Source organism: Carlito syrichta, unplaced genomic scaffold (genome assembly GCF_000164805.1).
Source record: "Carlito syrichta isolate Samal-C Ts95f unplaced genomic scaffold, Tarsius_syrichta-2.0.1 Scaffold305745, whole genome shotgun sequence".
NCBI classification, from domain to species: domain Eukaryota; kingdom Metazoa; phylum Chordata; class Mammalia; order Primates; family Tarsiidae; genus Carlito; species Carlito syrichta.
The window spans coordinates 266,111-285,617 of record NW_007249841.1 but is presented as its reverse complement, the minus strand read 5'-3'; the positions used below and the strand labels follow the sequence as shown (position 1 = coordinate 285,617).

Sequence of the window (19,507 nt, the reverse complement as noted above, 5' to 3'; positions counted from 1 at the left end):
CGAGGGGTGCATGTCATCCAGCAGAATAAACACGCCCATGACCTGTCCTGGCTAGGGTCTGTGGGATGCCTGAAATGTCAGGTGCACAAGAAGCACGTTGGGTCATGTCATGATGGGCAGGGCACGAGATCTTGTGAGGAGGATCTTGAGAACCACGTGAGTAATGTTTTTCGCAGCCACACAATTGTCAGATAGTTCTAGGACCTTCCACTGGCTCTCCCTGGCTTTCTAGAGCCAGGCTTGCCAAGCTTCAGTGTGGCTATGGAACCTTCAGGGGACTTGCTAAAGTGCAGATTCTGGCACAGTTGTCCTGGGGCAGGACCTGGGTTCTGCATTTCTGAGAAGCCCCTGGGTGATACCCACGCTGGCCCAGAACTCCCGGGTCTCCTTCCCAACATGATGATGGTTTTCTTTGTTAACCACGCAGCGATGTTACTGCGTATCCCTTGCTCTTACTGCTGGCCAGGGAGGAGAGAAAGATAGTAGCCACTTAGGCCTCCATAATCAGAGAATTTTAAAATTTTGGTATAAAAGATTCCTACAACATTTTAAGATTTTCAGTGTTGTATATTTCAATATTTGTATGTATGTATATATGTAACACACGGTACAGTCTGATTTATCATGCTTTTATCAGTAAGAAATTTATCTCAACTACCATTCCTGAGGCCTAGACTGCCAAAATGATCATTGTCTTTTTTTTTTTTTGAGTCTGGGTTTCACTTTGTCGCCCAGGCTGGAGTACAGTGACACAATCACAGCTCACTGCAGCCTTGATCTCTTGGGCTCAGCCTCCTAAGTAGCTAGGACTACAAGTGTGCACCACCACACCCGGCTAATATTTTAAAAATTTTTTTGTAGAGACAAGGTCTCACTATATTGCCCAAGCTGGTCTCAAACTCCTGGACTCAAGCAATCCTCCTTGCCCAGCCTTCCAAAGTGCTGGGATTACAGGCATGACCCACAACACCTGGAGACTAATATCCTTAAAATGACCCTAGCTCTACAAAACCCTAAACTCCCCACTAAATTATCAAATAAGTCATATTCACTACCATGTCATCATTAAGTTACTTTATTGCATTCTATTTTTTTAAATGGTATTCCACGCACGATGTACATGATAATTCTCACTTACTCTGATACATTTCACTCCTCAACAATGCCAGTGGCTGAAAGTGAAGAATACTTGTTCACTTTTACCGAGATTATTACATAAAAGGGGCATGTGTGAAGAAATCACAAGGTTCAGATACTGACGAGTGAATCATTTATACCTTTGCGAAAAATCCCAAAGCATGAGTCTTTAATCACAATATTTCCCAGAGAGCTCACGGGCCTCCTGCCCTGCACAAAGTGCATGTTTTCCTGGTGGAAAAATGTCCCAGCCGAACCTTCCTCTCCTTCCAAATTACAGCTGCCTCGAGCCCTGTCATCCACAGAGTCGTGAGGTGTGTGCTTCCCGTCAGCCCTGTGTGGAGTCCATGGCCTCACTTTCTGCTTCAAGTCCTTCAAGAGCCGAAAATTCCGTTTCAATAAGGGGCTTCAGAAACCTCTCCACCTTGGTTAACCTTTTTTTCAGCTTCTGCTGCATGGACTCGTACTCGGCCAGGATTCGGGCAAACCTCGTCTGCAGCAGGTCCACCGAGCCCTCCATCCGTGTGACCTTCTCTTCCAGGTCCTTGGGGTCACTCGCGGCGCTTGCGATGTTCAGGTCTAGCAGGCCGTCTTTCATCAAGATCTGCCTCCCTTTCTCTTCCAGCATGGTCTTGGCGTCCGGGTACTCGGTGAGCGCCTCCATGAGGTCGTCTTTCGAGAGGCAGAACAGGTCCGAGTAGCCAATACTTTTAATATTGGCTGTTCTTCGGTTGCCGGCTTTGCTGCCTTTGATGTTCAGGATGCTGATCTCACCGAAGTAGCTGCCGTCACTCAGCACCACAAACTGAGTGACCCCGTCGTCGGCTACCACAGCCAGTTTGCCTTCCTTGATGATGTACATCTCCCGTCCTATGTCCCCTTTCTTGCAAATGTAGTCTCCAGGACTGTAGACTTGAGGCTGCAGTTTCAAGACCAACTCCACCAGGAGACCTGCTTCACAATCAGCAAAGATACGCACCTTCTTTAACGTGTCCAGGTGAACGCTGATGGCGATCTCTGCTCTTAGTTTATCGGGCAGATACTTCAAGACCTCTCTCTCATCGACAGTTTTTTTGTTGGTCCACAGGTAGTCAAACCATTTAATGACCCTCTTTTCCATATCTTTGCTCACATTCCGAAAATGCATGTATTGCTTGATAGCATCAATTCTTGCTTGAAATTCTGCCCGGGCTGCATTCATGTTGGAGATCATAGAACCTATGTTACCGACGATGGTAGCAAAAATCAACACTCCGATCAGGAAGTCGACCACCACAAAGACATACTCAGAGTCGATCACAGGGGGCGGTGTTTCACCAATGGTAGTCAAAGTCAGTGTGGACCAGTAAAGGCTGTACACATATTTTCTAGCCAAACGGCCAAAGTCAGGATCATTCACGTCGGGGTAGACCCAAGTATCGTTCCCAAAGCCAATGGCTTTCGAGATGGAGTAATACACACACGCGTTCCAGTGGATGATGATGACAATATACATCACGAGGTTAGAAATCCTGAAAATGTTTGGATAATTTGTCCTGGTTTCTGTTCTCTGGAAGAACTCAAACATACGAGAGAACCTCAACAGCCTGTTTAGTCTGATTTCTGGATAGTTCCACCCCAACTGAATATACAACAAATCCGTTGGTATCACCGACAGGACATCCAGTTTGAACTGCACGTCATCTTTATATTTCTTTATGAGTTTAGTTTCTTCCCTAACCAGGAGTCCTTGTTCTAGGTAACCTACAAGAAAAAAAAAATCCATTTAATATTTCTTTTATGCCATTGTGAATTATTATTATTATTATTATTATTAGCATGTCAGGAGTAAAGTCTAAGCAAAAATGGCTATGCTGAGTGAATTTTTATAAGTAGCTCAAGTAATCTTGTTGAGTTCAAAACCATAATTCATTTCAATAAATATGCCTTTAGCGATGTAGTAAGATATGAATAACAACCAACATATGACTATAGAGAATATACTACAGAAATAAAAGGTAAAATTTGTAAGTACAGAAGAGTTTTTAAAATATACATAGTATACAACAATGGAATATTATGCAGCCATAAAGAAGGACAAACATATGGACTTTGCAGCAACTTGGATGAATTTAGAGTCGATCATACTCAGTGATCTATCACAGAAACAAAGAACAGAGTACCATATGTTCTCACTCATAATCAGATCTTGAACAATTATAATACTATAAGAAAGGGACTGGCAGTAGTGGGAAACCATCAGAGGGGGTGGGAATGGCAGTTGAGGGAAATTGCTGGGGAGGGAGGGGCACACCTCATCAACAAGAGTACCTGCATAATCAACGTTTGTATACCTAACCCTGAATTGTACCCCACATCTTTATAATTTAAAAAAAAGAATAAATAAGTAAATATACATAGTATACAGATCTCACTAGATCCAGCTCTCTGTCTAGGTAAAGCCATTCCTTTTACAAATAGTGTTCTTGTGATACTGCGATATAATAAAAATACATCTTCGGTCTCTGGCCCTGCCTTCCGGCACAAAGCTCCTAAAACTCTTGTAATTTCCTGAGCAAATAGGGATGCTGCCTGTTTTGTGGTGACATTTGGTCTTTGACCCTGGTTGGTTCCTGACCCAGAGCCTCCAATCCCTTGGGATTTCATGGGTGACAGAAGTGTCTTTTGTTCTAATGAGACAATGCTTGGTGAGCTCCAGGTGCAGGCTGGTCAGCAGAAGACAGAGCGTGACCAGAGTAACTTGGAGCTCCCTGCCCCAACCGCCATCCTCCAGGCAGGGGAGGGGCTGGACACTGAGTTTCCATCATGACTCCATGATCAGGCCTGCCTAGACATGCCTGAAATGTGGGGTTCAGAGTGCTTCCAAGCTGGTGAGCACATCCATGTGCCTGGAGGGTGCCGCACCCCAATTTCTGGATCGTTCCACTCCAACTGAATATACAGCAAATCTGTTGCTGTCACTGACAGGACAACCAGCTTGAACTGTAAGTCGGCTTTATATTTCTTTCTTTCAATTCCACGGGGTCAGAAGGTCCCACTCTCAAGACTCTCCCAGGCCCGGCCCTGTGCATCTCGGCACCTGGCTCCTCATCTGTATCTGTTATTAATTATTCATTTAATTTATAATTAATATAATCAACCAGCAAACAGAGCTGTTACCCTGATTCTGTGAGCTGTGCTGACAAATAATCAAGTCCAGGGTGGGTTTGGGAGCCCCAGTGTGCAGTGGGGGAATCAGAAACACAAATCACAACCTGGGCCTATGACTGGCACCCAGAGTGGGGGCTGGTCATGTGAGACCGAGCTTCCCTTGCGGGCCAGTCCTCATCCTGGTCTGTGTCAGATGACAGTTCAGCTAAGCCCCAGTCAGTGTGGAAAGGAAACCTCACATACACTTTGGTGACCAGAACGGTGTTGCGTTGAGAAAACAGCAAGGGAAAATCGTTGTTTTTCCACCCCACACAATTCTTGGGAAGTTTCCCAAAAAACTGTACCCTCCAAACACCTCATGCCACTGTGGTGATGGAATCTCAGCCCTGGCCTCATGCCTGGGGACCAGCACTGTTCTCTGTGTTGCATCTTCCTGCCCTTGCCCACCAACGAGAAGCGTGAGTGCCCTGTGAGGCCACATTGTCATCTTTCCTCCTGGCCCCCAAGACCCTGGGGTCCTCCCTTCTGTGCTGCTACCTGTTCTTGTATGTTTTTTGGTTTTGTTTTGTTTTTTTGAGTTGGGGTTTCACTCTGTCACCCAGGCTGGAGAGCAGTGGCACACTCCTGGCCACCACAGCCTTGACCTGTTGGGTTCAGGTAATCCTTCTACCTCAGTCTTCCACGTAGCTGGAACTACAGGCACACACCACCATGCCCAGCTAATTTTTTTGATTTATTGTAGAGATGAGGTCTCGCCAAGTTGCCCAGGCTGGTCTCGAACCCACGGGCTCAGGCAGTCCTCTCACCTCAGCCTTCCAAAGTGCTGGAATTATAAGCATGAGCCACCATGTCTGGCCTTGTTCTTGTATGTTAAATACCGAATTTCAGCACTCTGATAGGCTCCATGAGGGAAAGAATCTGTTCCTTCTGTTCTGGCAGCCAGAGCTGCAGACAGGACAGAGTAGTCCAGCACTGCTCCAGGGACTGATGTTTAGGGAATATTCTGGTTTTACGTGACTCCTAAAAGGCTATACTCCGTAAGCATGGGTTACCTTGGCATGTCAAGAGCAGCACAGAAGCAATGAACTTCCACACACTTAACAAGAATTCTTCAAACAGGAAGCTGTCGGACGCTGTCCTCTGGCCCACAGCGTCTCACCATGAACCACAAAGTTGAGTGTGTTTTTCCTGCTTCCTGTAAAATGTCTAGTGCGACTCTGCTGGGCATGGTGACATTTTCCCCATCCTCTTTATGACATCTCCCTGTGAGGTAGCAATTATCCTTTCCCCCACAGAACTGGCAGAAGGCTTCAACTGTCTCTGTTCTCTCTCCTGGCATCAAACCAAGGAACAGGATGACAGAGAAGAGTCATGATCCTTGCTCAAAGGCTGCCTGGGAGCCTTCCTGAGTTGGCTGGAGCGGCCCAGGCCTGTGAGTGGGCATGTCGTCATTCCTGCTTTTAACTGCACCTTTCCTCTAGAACAGATTTTTCGTGAGCTCACTTTGAAGAACCCTTGGATGAGGAAATTTCCAGTTATATGAAAGGGATAAAAGCACAAAACTTTAAAATATTCAAAACAGAACGTATTTACCTGTCCTTATTCGTACGAACATATCGGCAAGATAGACTAAGTCTGATAAGTAATCCAAAATGAGCCAGTATTCTAAGTAATCAGACTGAAGTTCATCAAAGCATGCTCTGTGAAAGAAAAACTCATGTAAATAGGAGGAAACAGAGGCCAACGTAAGTAGAAATTCTCTTTGTATAATTTCTGGTTATGATGAGAAGCACAACACACTAAGTCCAGGAGGAACCCCTGATCCATTAATCAACTGTGGTTTTCCCAAAACTTCCCGAGTGGTCAGATTTTGTTCCTTGCACTATGAAATCCCAACATTTGTTTCATTACACTAGTCAGCTTTGTAAAAATATCAAATAAGAATAAGTGGGCTAGAGAGTACAAAGATACAGTAAAACAGAAGAAATAAATTCAATTTTTAATGGCAGATTATACTCAATAAGAATGTACCTAGTGATGGACACCCTAAATGCCCTGACATGATTACTGTGCATGTGGCAAAACTTCACATATACCCTATAAATTTGTACAAATTTTTTAAAAATTAATACATTAAAAAAGAATAAGGTCCGGGCTTGGTGGCTCAGCCTGTAATTCCAGCACTCTGGGAGGCCAAGGCAAGTGGATTGCCTGAGAACATGGGTTCAAGACCAGCCCGGAAAACTTGGTGTGGACCTCACCTCTACAATAAACCAAAAAATTAGCCAGGCATGGTAGCACACACCTGTAGTTCCGGCTACGTGGAAGGCTGAGGCAGAAGGATTGCTAGAGCCCAGAAGGTCAATGCTGGAGTAGCCGTGAGCATGCCACTGCACTCCAACCTGGGCAACAGAGTGAGACTCCAATTAAAAAAAAAAAAGAATAAGACCAGGCACAGTGACTCACATCTGTAATCCCATCACTTTGGGAGGATTGCCTGAGTCCAGGAGTTTGAGACCAGCCTAGGTAACATAGCGAGACCTCACCTCTACAAAAAAGTAGCATAATTAGCCAGTTATGGTGGCACACACCTGCAGTCCCAGCTACTTGGGAGGCTGAGATGAGAGGACCACATGAGCTCAGGAGTGTGAGGCTGCAGGGGGCTATAATCATGCTACTGCACTCTGACCTGGGCAACAAAGTGAGAACCTGACTCAAAAAATGAATTCATTGATTAATCAATTAAAAAAAAATAAATGGTCTCAAGCTAACATCAAAATCTGTTAGGTGAAACACACTGTCCCCAGGTTCTTATTGACTGTGTACCCAAAATGCTTCAGAAAATCATGTTTGGTCTTGGATGGCCGAGACGTTTTCCATTCACAAGGCCTTTTCCCACTATCAGCAACAATTTTTTTTTATAAGTCAAAGAATGAATTTCTCCCAATGTTCTAATTAAACGATGAAACAACCAAAAGTTTAAAAGTCCCCACCCCACACATCCCCATCCCAGTTCTGGACAGCCAATCATATTGAGAATCAAGTCCCTCCCCCTGACCTCGGGAAAGCACATCAAAGAGAAGAATCTGGCCTCTCTTTTCTGCCAGGGTGGGGCCAGGAGGTGTGTTCTAAGGAGCTCTAGTCAGACTGTCTAGTCAGTAAACTCTGAAGCTAGAAGTGGGCTGAGACCCATACGCAACACACAGACACCTTGCAATGATCATAGTCCAGTTATACATGACAGGTAAGGTGATGCAAAACAGCCAGTTGTAATACATGTTTCCCGCGGGATCAATCACCATCACCTCTTTCTTCACCCTAGCAGCAATGAGAAACAAAAGGGGAAGGTTATCAAGACACAGGAGCATTTTTATTTCCCATATTAAATATCTTTATGCCCTTCACCTGCCACCAGTGAAAGAGAAGCAAGCTGACAAGATCACCCAGCAGTGGGAAAATGAGCTTGGCATCAGCGCACTAATCATAGGAAACTGCTTGGTGAGGGGTGGAAGGACAGTGAAATCGCCAGCCTTGCACTCAGTCACAGTAGGCTTTTATTAAAGTCCTGGTTTTGCTGCAGTGGTACTTTCAGTTCTACACTTCAGCTACCAATAGGGCACAGTGGCATAGATCACAGGAAACAATGAATATTCCCCCATGCCTTTGGTAGGTTATGGATGGTGGAGGAATGGTAACTTTGTAACCTCACTCCCCAATCAGGCCACAAAGTAACCAGGAACTATAGTGCCAGGGGGAACTCCTCCATAAAGAAGAAAGAAGAAAGCAATACCGCCTGATGCAAAGCACGTTTTTATAGGCATGTAGGGCACAAGAGGCGAGGGAGGAGGAAATACATGGTCAAATGGAAAGCATTTTAATGTCCTAACATCAGGCCTATATCTTTAAGAACTTTTCTCCTTATACCAACTGCAACACCTTTCCAAAACAGCACAAGTGAACCACTGTCTGGTAAACAGTGCTCTCTAAGGAGGTTCAGAAAACAATTTCTCTGTAATGAAAAGTAAAAAAGCTTTGAAAATATCACATGGGCTTAGCCTTGTGAAATTCTAACTCTCAAATGTTTACTTTTAAAAGAGTACTTCAAAGGGTATCTGATCTCAAATCAGGTGAAGTGAAGACAAAGAGAGGCCCAAATTTCACCTGTACGATGACCACTTATGTATCTAATCCTGAACTGTAACCCACATCTTTAAAAAAATATATATGTAAGTTCTCCCCCCTAAAAAAAAGAGTAAGTTGTGTTGTGGCAGCATCCATACTGCTCTGGAACTCGGACATGCCTTTGCAACGAGGCTTCCTTCCTTTGGAGCATTTGCTGTATGACATGTGTCACTCAAAAATGTTATTGAAGGCTGGGCGCAGTAGCTCAAACCTGTAAATCCCAGCAGTTTGGGAGGCCAAGGTGAGGGTATTGCCTGAGCCCACGGGTTCGAGAACAGCCCGGACAACTTGGCGAGACCTCATCTCTACAATAAATCAAAAAATTAGCCAGGCCTGGTAGCATGTGACTGTAGTTCCAGCTACTTGGAAGGCTAAGGCATAAGGATCGCCAGAGCCCAGCAGGTTGATGCTGGGGTGGCCAGGAGCATACCACTGCACTCCAGCCTGGGCGATAGAGTGAGACTCCAACTCAAAAAAAAAAAGTTATTGAAATTATTAAATTTTTATTTGAGTTTTTAAAAGTTGATGGTAATATCCTAGGAACTCAATACTCCTTGGATCCCAAATATTTCCCACTGACAAGTTTGTCTTCATCAATGTTTAGGGAACAGAATTCAGCACAGCAGTGACACCTCTCAATGAGGAAATTAAGAATAAAGCTAACATTACTAATTTTAGGGAGATTGGGAAATGTCTTAATTCACAATTGATTATTTATGTCAAATGTTCATTTTTAAATGTTTAAATGAAGTCTTCACTTGGGACTCTTTACTGCAGTGTTTCTTCCTACTTCATATCATGGAAAATTATCCCTGCATCTAAAACCCATCACAAACTCACTTTTAATTTCCATGCCAATGAAAAGACTTACTCTTCTTTCTTATCTTTGCTTTTCTCCTCTTTCTTTTTCTCCTCTTTGTCCTTTTCTTTCTTCTTTTTCTTCTCTGAGTTCTTTTTATTTTCTTTTTTTTCATCTGACTTGCTGAAAAAGTTGAGTATATAAGTATTAAAATATGAAAATGTTATGGGCAGAAAAATGTGGAGGAATTCATGCCAAAGTCTGCCTTACCTCTTCTTTTCTTTTTTCTTTTTCTTTTTTTCTTTTGGTTCTCTAAAGAAAACAAACAAACAAACAAAAAAATGATATCTCTGTCGTGTAATCACATTACACTCTGCCTTCCATTCTTATTTACTTTCTTCTTCATCTGATAAGAATTCTCAGCCTTGCATTCCTGCCCCGGTGCTCAGAAGCCAGAAATCGTGTCTCCTAATGGAGATTTCTAAAGAAAATACACAATAATTTAGATAATAAAACAAACAAAAATTTATGGGTTAATGGATGTGGAAAGCTGAAGAAAACAGAGATGAATAAAAGTTTAAAAACCAAAGAGAGAAACTTGAGAAACAGCCTCAAAAGGAGTATACTTCCAAAGTGTTGATGCATTAAAAAATAGTGATTTGAAACATATGCTTCTTGATTTCATTCCCATTTATCCATGAATAACAGCATTGAGAATTTTAAGGAAATGCCATCACTTTTCTTTAGAGAGAGAATAATCCTGACTGAAGCCATTTTTCACAAACAGGCAGAAAGCTCTGTGGTAGTCCAGCGGAACTCCGATTGCTGGAGACATTCATTGGACTGAGACCGCCCCTTCTATATTTAATTTCTTCTTGAGTGGAGGTTATGTGATTAGGGGCCTATTTCTATAGCCAGCTTTCTCTATCAGCAGAGGAATGGATTCTAAAGTCACACAGACCCAGGGTCACAGCAGCTGCCATTGTCGGCCCTAATGTCTGAGGACAATCTATTATTCAGACATGAATAAACAGACATCTCACCACCATTAGGATGGCCAGAGAAGGCTGCCAAAAGGAGGGAGTTCTAAGCTGAGTAGGAGTCAGAGATGTTAAAAAGAGGAAGGATGCTAAATGGAGGGGTTTCCAAGTGTAAATGTAGTTAGTTGATCTGGGTGAGATTGACCAAGCAGAAGTGAGGAACCACCATCAAGGAAAAATGGGAGGTAAGATTGGCAGGTGAGGTGGACCTTAGCAACTAAGGAGGTCCTGTACAGATGGGGGGCAGAACAGAGAGCCAGACAGAGAGACTGCCCTGCTGTGGGATGACACAGCTGTGACTCGGGATTTGACAGCCTCACATGGTTCTGGGGGGTGATATTGACATATGACTCTGAGGGTTCTTGGAAGCTTGGAAGAGGCAATGGCCAGCGCCAAGTGAAAGGGACAGGGCAGAGCACAAGGCAGACAGTGGAAGATCAAAAGATTCAGAGACGTGACAGGCTAATGTGGATATACAAGGGGGACCCCAAAAATTCCAGCAGTCTCTTTTGGAGGGCAGGCCTCTTGTAGTACAGGTTCCCCCTGATAGGTAAGTGTTCTAGGAACCCATCAGCATCCATGAACTAGCTAGCATTGTTGGGAGAGGCTGCACTTGACTTCAGTGAATTTTTGTTTGGAGATTCTTTCAGCGTGCTTGTCCATTAAATGATGGGTGATTTACGAGTGCACCTACTCACACTGCTCTGTGTTCAGCAGTTATTGGCCTAAAACAGCAGAACCCCTATGCCCCACCCTCCCTATTCACCCAATCTCACCCTAAGCAATGTTTGTGTTGTTGTTGTTGTTGTTTTCTTGGATGAAAAAAATTCTCAAAGGGAAATGTTTTGCTAACATGGAAGCGGTGAAACAAAAAATGGCAGAAGCACTAAAAGTCTTTAAAATGGATGAGTTCAAAAACAGTTTTGAGCCATGGAAAAAGCATCTCAATGGGTGCATTGCATCAAATGGTGAGTACCTTGAAGGTGACTGATGTTTAAACAAGTAAGAATAAATATACAATCTTTTATAGATAAATTATGGGGTTTTTGGGGTCACCCTTGTACTATGTTAAGGACTTAGCTCACCAACCCACCCTTGGAAAGTTCAGAGGATGCAAAAGTGATGTGGAATGTGTGGTGAGAGAGGCTCCAGCTACTTTGAGAAGCTCAGTGGTGCTGTGCTCTGCAGTCCACGGTGTCGGTGAGAGACAGTTACAGAATGGGGCTCCCTGAGTGCAAAGGAGATAATTGGATCTAGAAATGACAGAGACTACTGGCAGTGCTCACCCACCAGAATTGAGGTGAGTCTAGTCATTGTAGTAGTGTTAAGGTGGCCATGACTTCCAGGGGGCTTCACCTATACTCAGCTACAGAGGAAGTTAGTGGAATATAGTTTTCCTAAGTAAGTAGACAGCCTGCTAGCTAGTCAGGGTATATGGTATTGTTTAACGTATGCAACCAAAACAAGTCAGGACATTGAGGGCAATTTGCTCCATTAAAAAGTCCCACCCGTGAATGGTCTCTAGACCTGTGCCTGTTCCTAGGCCTAAACCCATTGACTGGAAGAGAGGCCAAGGCCCCATGAAGGACTCTGTGACACTATGACAAGTGTACTTGGTGATGAGTTCCCCAGGCCGTTTACTTAGATAACCATACCCTGGGAGAAAAAGGAATTCCTGGATACCTTGAAGACTGCTTGGCACAGGACCAAAGTTGATGTTGACACCCTGGGATGGAAGCATCATCATGGTCCCCCATTAGGGTGGAGGGCTTATGATGGCCTGGTGACCCTCGAACCCTGGATGAGATGTGATTCATGGCATTGCCACTGGGTCCCTAGACCCACTACATCATCATTTCTCCAGTTCCTGAATGTAAGCGTGAAATGTACACACTTTCTCAATGTACAAGTAGAATGTATATACATTCCAGAATGTAAAAGTGGAATGTATATAATTGGTCATTGGTGAAACTCCCACCCCCAGCCCCATTAGTTTCTTGGCTGGTGGGTGAAGCTATCACAATGCGTAAGACCAAGTAGATGCCCTTGAGCTGCCTCCCACCTTCTGGCCAAAAACAGCATTGCATCCTGGAAAGAAAAGAATACACTCCTCGAAGACCTAATGCATGCAGGGGTGGTGGTCCCCATTTGATTCACCATCTGTCCCCCACAAAACCAAATGGATCCTGATGGATGGCAGCAGATTACTGCAAAGTCAACCAAGTGCCAATCCCAATGGCAATCACTCTGCTATTTGTGGAAAATAACACATTCACCTGATCGATACCATATACCAAGGTACTGGGTAAGTCATGCGAGTGTTATTTTCATCACCGTCAGGGAAAAGGTGTGAAAACAGCTTGTGTACACATGGGATGGAAAACAATACACATTTGCAGTCTTTCCCAGGGTTATGTTAACTCTCCTTCCTACTGTCAGGACAGAGTCTAAAAGGACCTGGACCATCTGGATATTTCTTAGAACATCACACTTGCCCACTATATCATTAACATTCTGTTAATCAGACCCTGAAAGAGGATTATCTAACCATGACATAAGATGACTGCCCATTATGAGATGAACTCTGTCAGAAACACCTAGTCCTAAGGCTGGACATCAATTCATCATACAAGGAAGTCATATAGCTGGGACTGAGCATGAAACTGAGGGAGCGAGTAAGCTGCCCAGGCAAAAGTCTCAGTTCCAGTTCCCATGTCATTTGCCACTGTTGCATCAGCACCTGCCCCTCACTCCCGCTATGAGTGGGGTTCTTTAAGAGTAGCTGATCAAACATGGTGCATGGATGGGTCAACTTGGTATGTGAGCACAAGCCCAAATGGGCTATGTCTACATCACACTTAGAGGGAGCTTTGAAAGTCAGCAGTGAGGTTAATTTATCCCAAAGCACAGCTTCCACACAGTCATCCAGGTTGTGTGGAAAAATAAATTCCACAAACTAAGAATATGCAGGGACTCATGGGCAGTCACAAATGCCTTGACATGGACAGAAAGGGACTTGGATGGAAAAGGAGCAAAAGATCAGGGGAAATAGTTCTGAAGAAGAAGCAGACTGAAAGGACATATGAGAATGAGCACAAAGTTTGAAAATCTTTGTATCCCTTGTTAATGCCCATCAAATAGAATGCACCACGGGAAAGATACCAAAGTAGACAGAATGACTCAGATAGCTGACAAAGCCAACCTCTGTCATCGACATCCCCAGTGCTGACACACTGTGGATATGAATGGAATGGTCATGGGAGCAGAGATGGAAGAGATGCATAAGCCCAACAGGTAGCTTCCCACTCACTAAGATAATCTAACTACTGCTGTTCATTAATGTCCAACCTGCCAGTTATGGAGACCAATGCTATGACTACAGTACAGTACTTTCCCTTGATGAAAGCAATAGGTCATTAGATGGCCAGTTAACTAAATTGGACCCCATGAAAGAGGCATCAAATATATTGACATGATTTGATATATAGTATGGGTATTGACTTGCTTTTTTGCTTAGACCAGTGCCATGATTTAGGAACACATAAATTATGATACACTAAAACAGAATATTGCATAACATCACCTTGGAACCAAAGGACCTACTTTACAGCAAAGGTGTGGAACTGGACACTGAGTTGGGGGGTCCAACAGTCCTATTGTATGCTACGCACCATCCAGCAGTTGCTGACATGACAGCATTATGAACTTGCCTTTTGAAGGCACAGCTGAAATGCTACCATAGAGTGTATACACTAGGAAGATGAGGTGCCATTATATGGTACTCTGTGCCTGTATAGAATGCATGCATAGAATGCATGCATCTGGAAGTCAAGTATGTCAGGGAGACTCACATAGGGAAGGTGTGCTTCCATTCCTGCAACTGTAGGCTCTGTGAGTCTAGAGGTCCTGGTTTCTAGAGGGGTAATGCATCTGCCAGGGAATACAGAGTCTCACTAAACCTTAAGCTATGGGTATTCCCCAGCCACTTGTAGCCACATGCCAAGAAACCAACGGGCAAGGAGGAAAGTTGCCATCTGGAAAAAGCTCTTGACTCTGAACATCAGCAGTAGGTGTTGCTGGTGTTACACAGTGTAGAGGGAGAGGAAATATATTTGCACCCATGGGATCCACTGTATTCCCCAGTTCAGTTTTGCAGTAAATGGACAAGTTACAGTAGCGATGACTCAGGAAGGGCACAGTGGCCAGGAGCTCAAATCCTTGAAGAATGAGTGTCTGTGTTATTCCACCAGGCAAGTTCTCTAAGCAGACGTGCTGGCCTGGAGTGTAGGTGAGCAGGAAAGGGGAGGATGAGGAATTTTAGCTGGAGCCTCACAACTAGCCGCAGCTATCAGGGAACGTAGCTTATCCCATAAAATTTCCTCTAAGAATCGTCCTCGGGAAGGAAAAACAACCATGATTCCTTCAGGAGTATTACTAAGTGGGGTGAGTTTTCCAAGTGAGCACAGTGGATATGAGCAGTGTCCAGGTAGGCTGGACAAACACAGGGGTGCACAGGACAGCTCACGGTTTTCCCTCTCCCTTGCTGGCCTTGGCTAGAGAAAACCGCCATGCTCAAGGCCATACCCCACTTCCTAGGGCCAGCCCTTGGACAATGGCTGTGCTTGAGTACAAGGGCCCAGGCCTGTTACCTAAATATGGGGCACCCCCAAAGGGCTGTCCCAGTGCCAGAGGCCTCAAGGAATCACGTTATATATCAGCTCCATTCCCTGAAGTTCCTCTTCTCCCTCTGCCAGTCCTGCCCTTCAACCACCCTCCCAGGTATTGTCCCCAAGAGCACCCCCAATAAACCTCAACTGCACCTGAGGAACTTGACCTAAGACGCATTGGCTCGGGACTAGAAAGGATGAATAAAGAGGTACCATTTATTTTTGTCAGTCACCCTATCCCTAAGGAAAGGATAACTGCATGGGCACCACAGACATAGTTTTTCTACATATACAGGAGTGCCCAAAAAACGTCTACACATTTTAAAAGATGTTCTCTATGGATTACTTTTCAAGATGGAATTAAATTATGATAGCAATGTGTAGTAGTATAATGTTCACTCAACCATGTTTCTGCCATTTTCTTTGACTGTCCTGCCTGATGCATGGTAAGGCTAGCATTCATTTGATTAATACCACCTTCTGAACAAATGTCATACTTAAAAATGTGTACACATTTTTTGGTACCTCCATATTCAAATAAATAAACAAATACATAAATACTACTTTCAATATGAGTAACAGCATTTTTCAGACCTAAATAACCAAGCAATAAAACAGTAGGCTATCATCACCATTGTATTAGACAGGTTTTAAAAATCATTTACTTATTATTTCAATGGCTTTAGGGAGTACAAATCATTTTTGGTTACATGATTGCATCATATACTGGTGCAGATGTCTGGGCTTTAAGTGCACCTACCACCCCCACCTGTGCACACTGTACCTGATGGGTGACTTTTATGTCCTTTCACCCTTCCTTCCTCCCCCTTCTGAGTCTCCCGTGTCCATTATTTTATACTCCTGCCTTTGCAGACCCTTAATTTAGCTCCCACTTATAAGTGACATATTCAAAAATTTTCCTAATAAATAGTTGCTCTTTAACTGAGTCAGAGATATCCCTACATTTTTACTGGTTGTGTATAAAAACTGAGCCTGGTTTTCTATCATAAATGTACTTACTGGTCCTTATTGCTGCTGTTGTTAACATTGAAGAGCGCGATGGCACCGGGCAGGTACTGCTTCCTGGGAAATGAAAAACACAGAGAAGTCACAACAGTCACCGTCTGTATAATGATCATGAGGGCAGTCTTAAAGAATAAATTCTTCTGAGTCTCTACTCATCACTAATGAAGGCCAAGATGACTTTTTAAAATATAAAGTCTCCCTGAAGTATGATTTGTCAGACCCCAGTGCCTTGAACCAAGTGGTTGTTAGTAAATGCCTATTGGTCAATGTTCACACCCAGAATTAGCTTGAATGAGCCACCCTGGATGCTGGGAACTCCCAACTAGAGTCCTAAACTATCAGAGAAAAGAGGAAGAGGAGAAAAGGTAGATAAAAACAATGAGAAAGCTAGAGGTAGTCAGCAGAAGAAAAATAGGAAAGAGAAAAAAAGAAGAAGAAAAAAGCAAAGAAAAAGTTCATCTGTCCCTTAGGATGGGAACCCCTGATTTATGCCAGCACCACAACCTCCAACACAGAGTCCTGGGCTTGAAATGCCCATGGCCATTTTATTTCCTACTGAGAATTTTTAGCTTTGTCTTCTAGCTGCTCACTCTAGCGCTACAAGCAGGTTCAAATGGGATAGAGCAGCGGTCCCCAATCTTTTTGGCCTCAGGGACAGATCTTGTGAAAGACAATTTTTTCACATACAAGGGAGGAGGGGAGCAGATCATCATGCATTAGATTCTCATGAGGAGCTCACAAACTGAATCCCTCACATATGTGGTCCACAGTAGGGTTCACACTCCTAGGAGATTCTAATCCTGCTGCTGATCAGACAGAAGATGGAGCCCCACTCCCCGGCTGCCACTGCCCAGTTCCTAACGGGGCACAGAACTGTACTGGTCTGCAGCCCGGGGGTTGGGCACCCCTGGGATAGAGCAGAGAATGACAGCCAGCCCTTTCACACATCATTGATCCAAGAAAGAAGAATCAGAGAGAAGCAGGAAATTAGAGGAGACAGGGTCATGAGGTTTCTTTTTGTTTTGTTTTTGTTTGATTTTTTTCCACTTTTATTTTAGATTCAGGGGGTGTGCATGCATGTTCATGACGTGAACATATTGTGCCGTGGTGGGGACTGGGTCTCAGGTGGCCCATTCCCCAGAGAGTGAACATAGGCAATTTCTGAATCCTAACCCCCTCCTCACTGTTCCCCTTGTAGGTGTCCCCAGTGTCTTTTCTTTCTGTTGGTGGTATTGTAAACTAGTTCAATTGCAAGAGGTTTCTTAAAAGACAGATGCGGGGCCGGGTTTGTGGCTCAGCCTGTAATCCCAGCGCTTTGAGAGGCCGAGGTGAATGAATTGCCTGAGCCCGCAGGTTCAAGACCCACCTGGGCAACTTGGCAAGACCTCATCTCTATAATAAATAAAAAAGAAAAAATTAACTGGGCGTGGTAGCGTGCGCATGTAGTTCCAGCTACTTGGAAGCCTGAAGCAGAAGGATCGCTGGAGCCCAGCAAGTCGAGGCTGCGGTGGCCAGGAGTGGCCACTGCACTCCAGTCTGGGTGACAGAGTGAGACTCCAACTCAAAAAAAAAAAAAGACATGCAGGACTTAGGGGAAAAGGAAACAAGCGTGTTTACACACTCTCCCAGAGACTTGGACCCCCAGGGCATGGGGGCAGTTTCCCAAGAAAGGATGAGGACAAGGAACAGACATGGCATCCTTGAGATGCTGCACAGTTCTCTAGGTAGCAGAAACATTTGCTGAGTCCACTCTGTGGAAGTAGAAGGCCTTTCCCCTACATCAAACTTAAACACAGGTGCTGAGGGCCGGTCCCACTGCTCACCTCTGTGAAGGTTCTCCCCTTTGGGGTGAGTTATTCCTCACATGGGGGTTTTCATCCTCTGACTCTTCAGACACAGAGGCACTGTCGTCATCATCTGAAAAGGAACTAAAGGCCAAGAAGAAGCAGAGATGAGCTAGATGGATGTTTTCAAACATCATGGGTGAACAACACATCTCATCAGGGACCATCACCTCTTCTCTGCTCCCTCCCACTCAAACGAACACAGACCATGTTTAATCAGATGCAGTGAGAACTAGCTAGACAGAATACAGTGAATTGCATGAAATGTGTGCACAGTTGAGAAGAATGCATTTAGTTGAGTACAATGGCTCACGCCTGTAATCTCAGTACTTTGGAAGACCGAGGCAGGAGGATTGCTTGAGGCCAGGAGTTCAAGATCAGCCTAGGCAATATAGCAAGACCTTGTCTCTACAAAAAAAACATTAACTGGGCATGGCGGTACACACTTGTAGTCTCAGCTACTCAGGTGACTGAGGCAGGAGGATCACCTGAGCCCAAGAGGTTGAGACTGCAGAGAGCCATGATCATGCCACTGTACTCCAGCCTGGGTGACAGTGAGATTCTGACTCAAAAAAAAAATGCATTTAATTAAGAAACTACTTACTAGGTTTTCCACATTCCTATTGTTTGAAGCATTGACTGATGTTAATATTTATTAAGTAGAAAGTGTGATCGCTGGGATTTAGATTCTATGATACAGTTGTGTGAACTAACTTGTCTCCTAACAATGTTTCCTTCCACTAAAATAAAGTCAACCAAATATATGTATATATATATATTTCCTTTATAGGGCTGGCATTTTAAATTACACTTTTAAATTGTGCTGTTAGCATTTTGTATCCATGCACATTCACCTAAGGCAATGTCATCCCTTTAGATCTGACATGTCCCATGAGGAAAGACCCCATTAGTGACTAAAGAAATATCTGGCATAGGTGCTCCCAAAACAGTGACCACAATCACATCTATGTTCCTTTCTTAGACAAGTTATGCTGTTCCAAAGTATAAATAAATGGACTCACTGAAATACAGATTTCAAGTTTACGAATTATGTGGTTAAGTTGAGATTTAGCCTGGTTGAACTGAACACCCGTGGCTGGTGTTACAAAAACAGGGATATGTAACTTTACCTGCAGGCCCCATTTTCCATCCTTCGAATATCCTTGTCGATGTCTGGTGCGACCACATTGGGCTTGTTTATGAAGGAGCGCCGTGTGTTGATAATGTTTTTCTTCATGTTTAGTTTCATATCTGAGGAGAAAGATGTCTTATTAGTGGGAAGACTGTGTGTAATCAAAAGTCTCACACTTCCATTTTTCTAAGACTGTAATCACACTTATTTCCAGTTTACATGAGACTTATTCTTGGCCAGAATGCAGACATGACCTATCCCCTTCACTTCCCTTGACCTGTTCTTTGCGAACTTTTTAAAATTGAAGAATGTATCAGGGATGTAGAACTTTTTTTTTTAATTGGGTCTACCCTGCTCTGAAATATTCCAGCAATGTAGATATGGGACAAAACCCTAGGGATCTCACATACCCATCAGACAATTAGGTAATAGTGAACAGAAGTGGAATAAAATACCCGAATGGATGTAATCAGCTATGAATGTGTATAGGCATTCAGACACCAAGGGCCTTGAGTGGCATTCAAACACTA

General features: G+C 43.9%; 1 protein-coding gene across 1 annotated transcript; it reads right to left on the bottom strand.

Annotated features, from left to right (window-relative positions):
• Positions 1 to 1,465: 1,465 nt before the first annotated feature.
• On the bottom strand, positions 1,466 to 19,096 carry CNGA1 (cyclic nucleotide gated channel alpha 1). Its single transcript, XM_021714741.1, has 8 exons — positions 18,976 to 19,096; positions 17,825 to 17,929; positions 15,996 to 16,058; positions 9,539 to 9,580; positions 9,341 to 9,451; positions 7,498 to 7,605; positions 5,881 to 5,987; positions 1,466 to 2,880 (listed from the first exon to the last, which is right to left on the bottom strand). Exons 1-8 carry the CDS (start codon positions 19,092 to 19,094, stop codon positions 1,466 to 1,468), a joined length of 2,070 nt encoding a protein of 689 aa, XP_021570416.1. The 5' UTR covers positions 19,095 to 19,096.
• Positions 19,097 to 19,507: the final 411 nt, after the last annotated feature.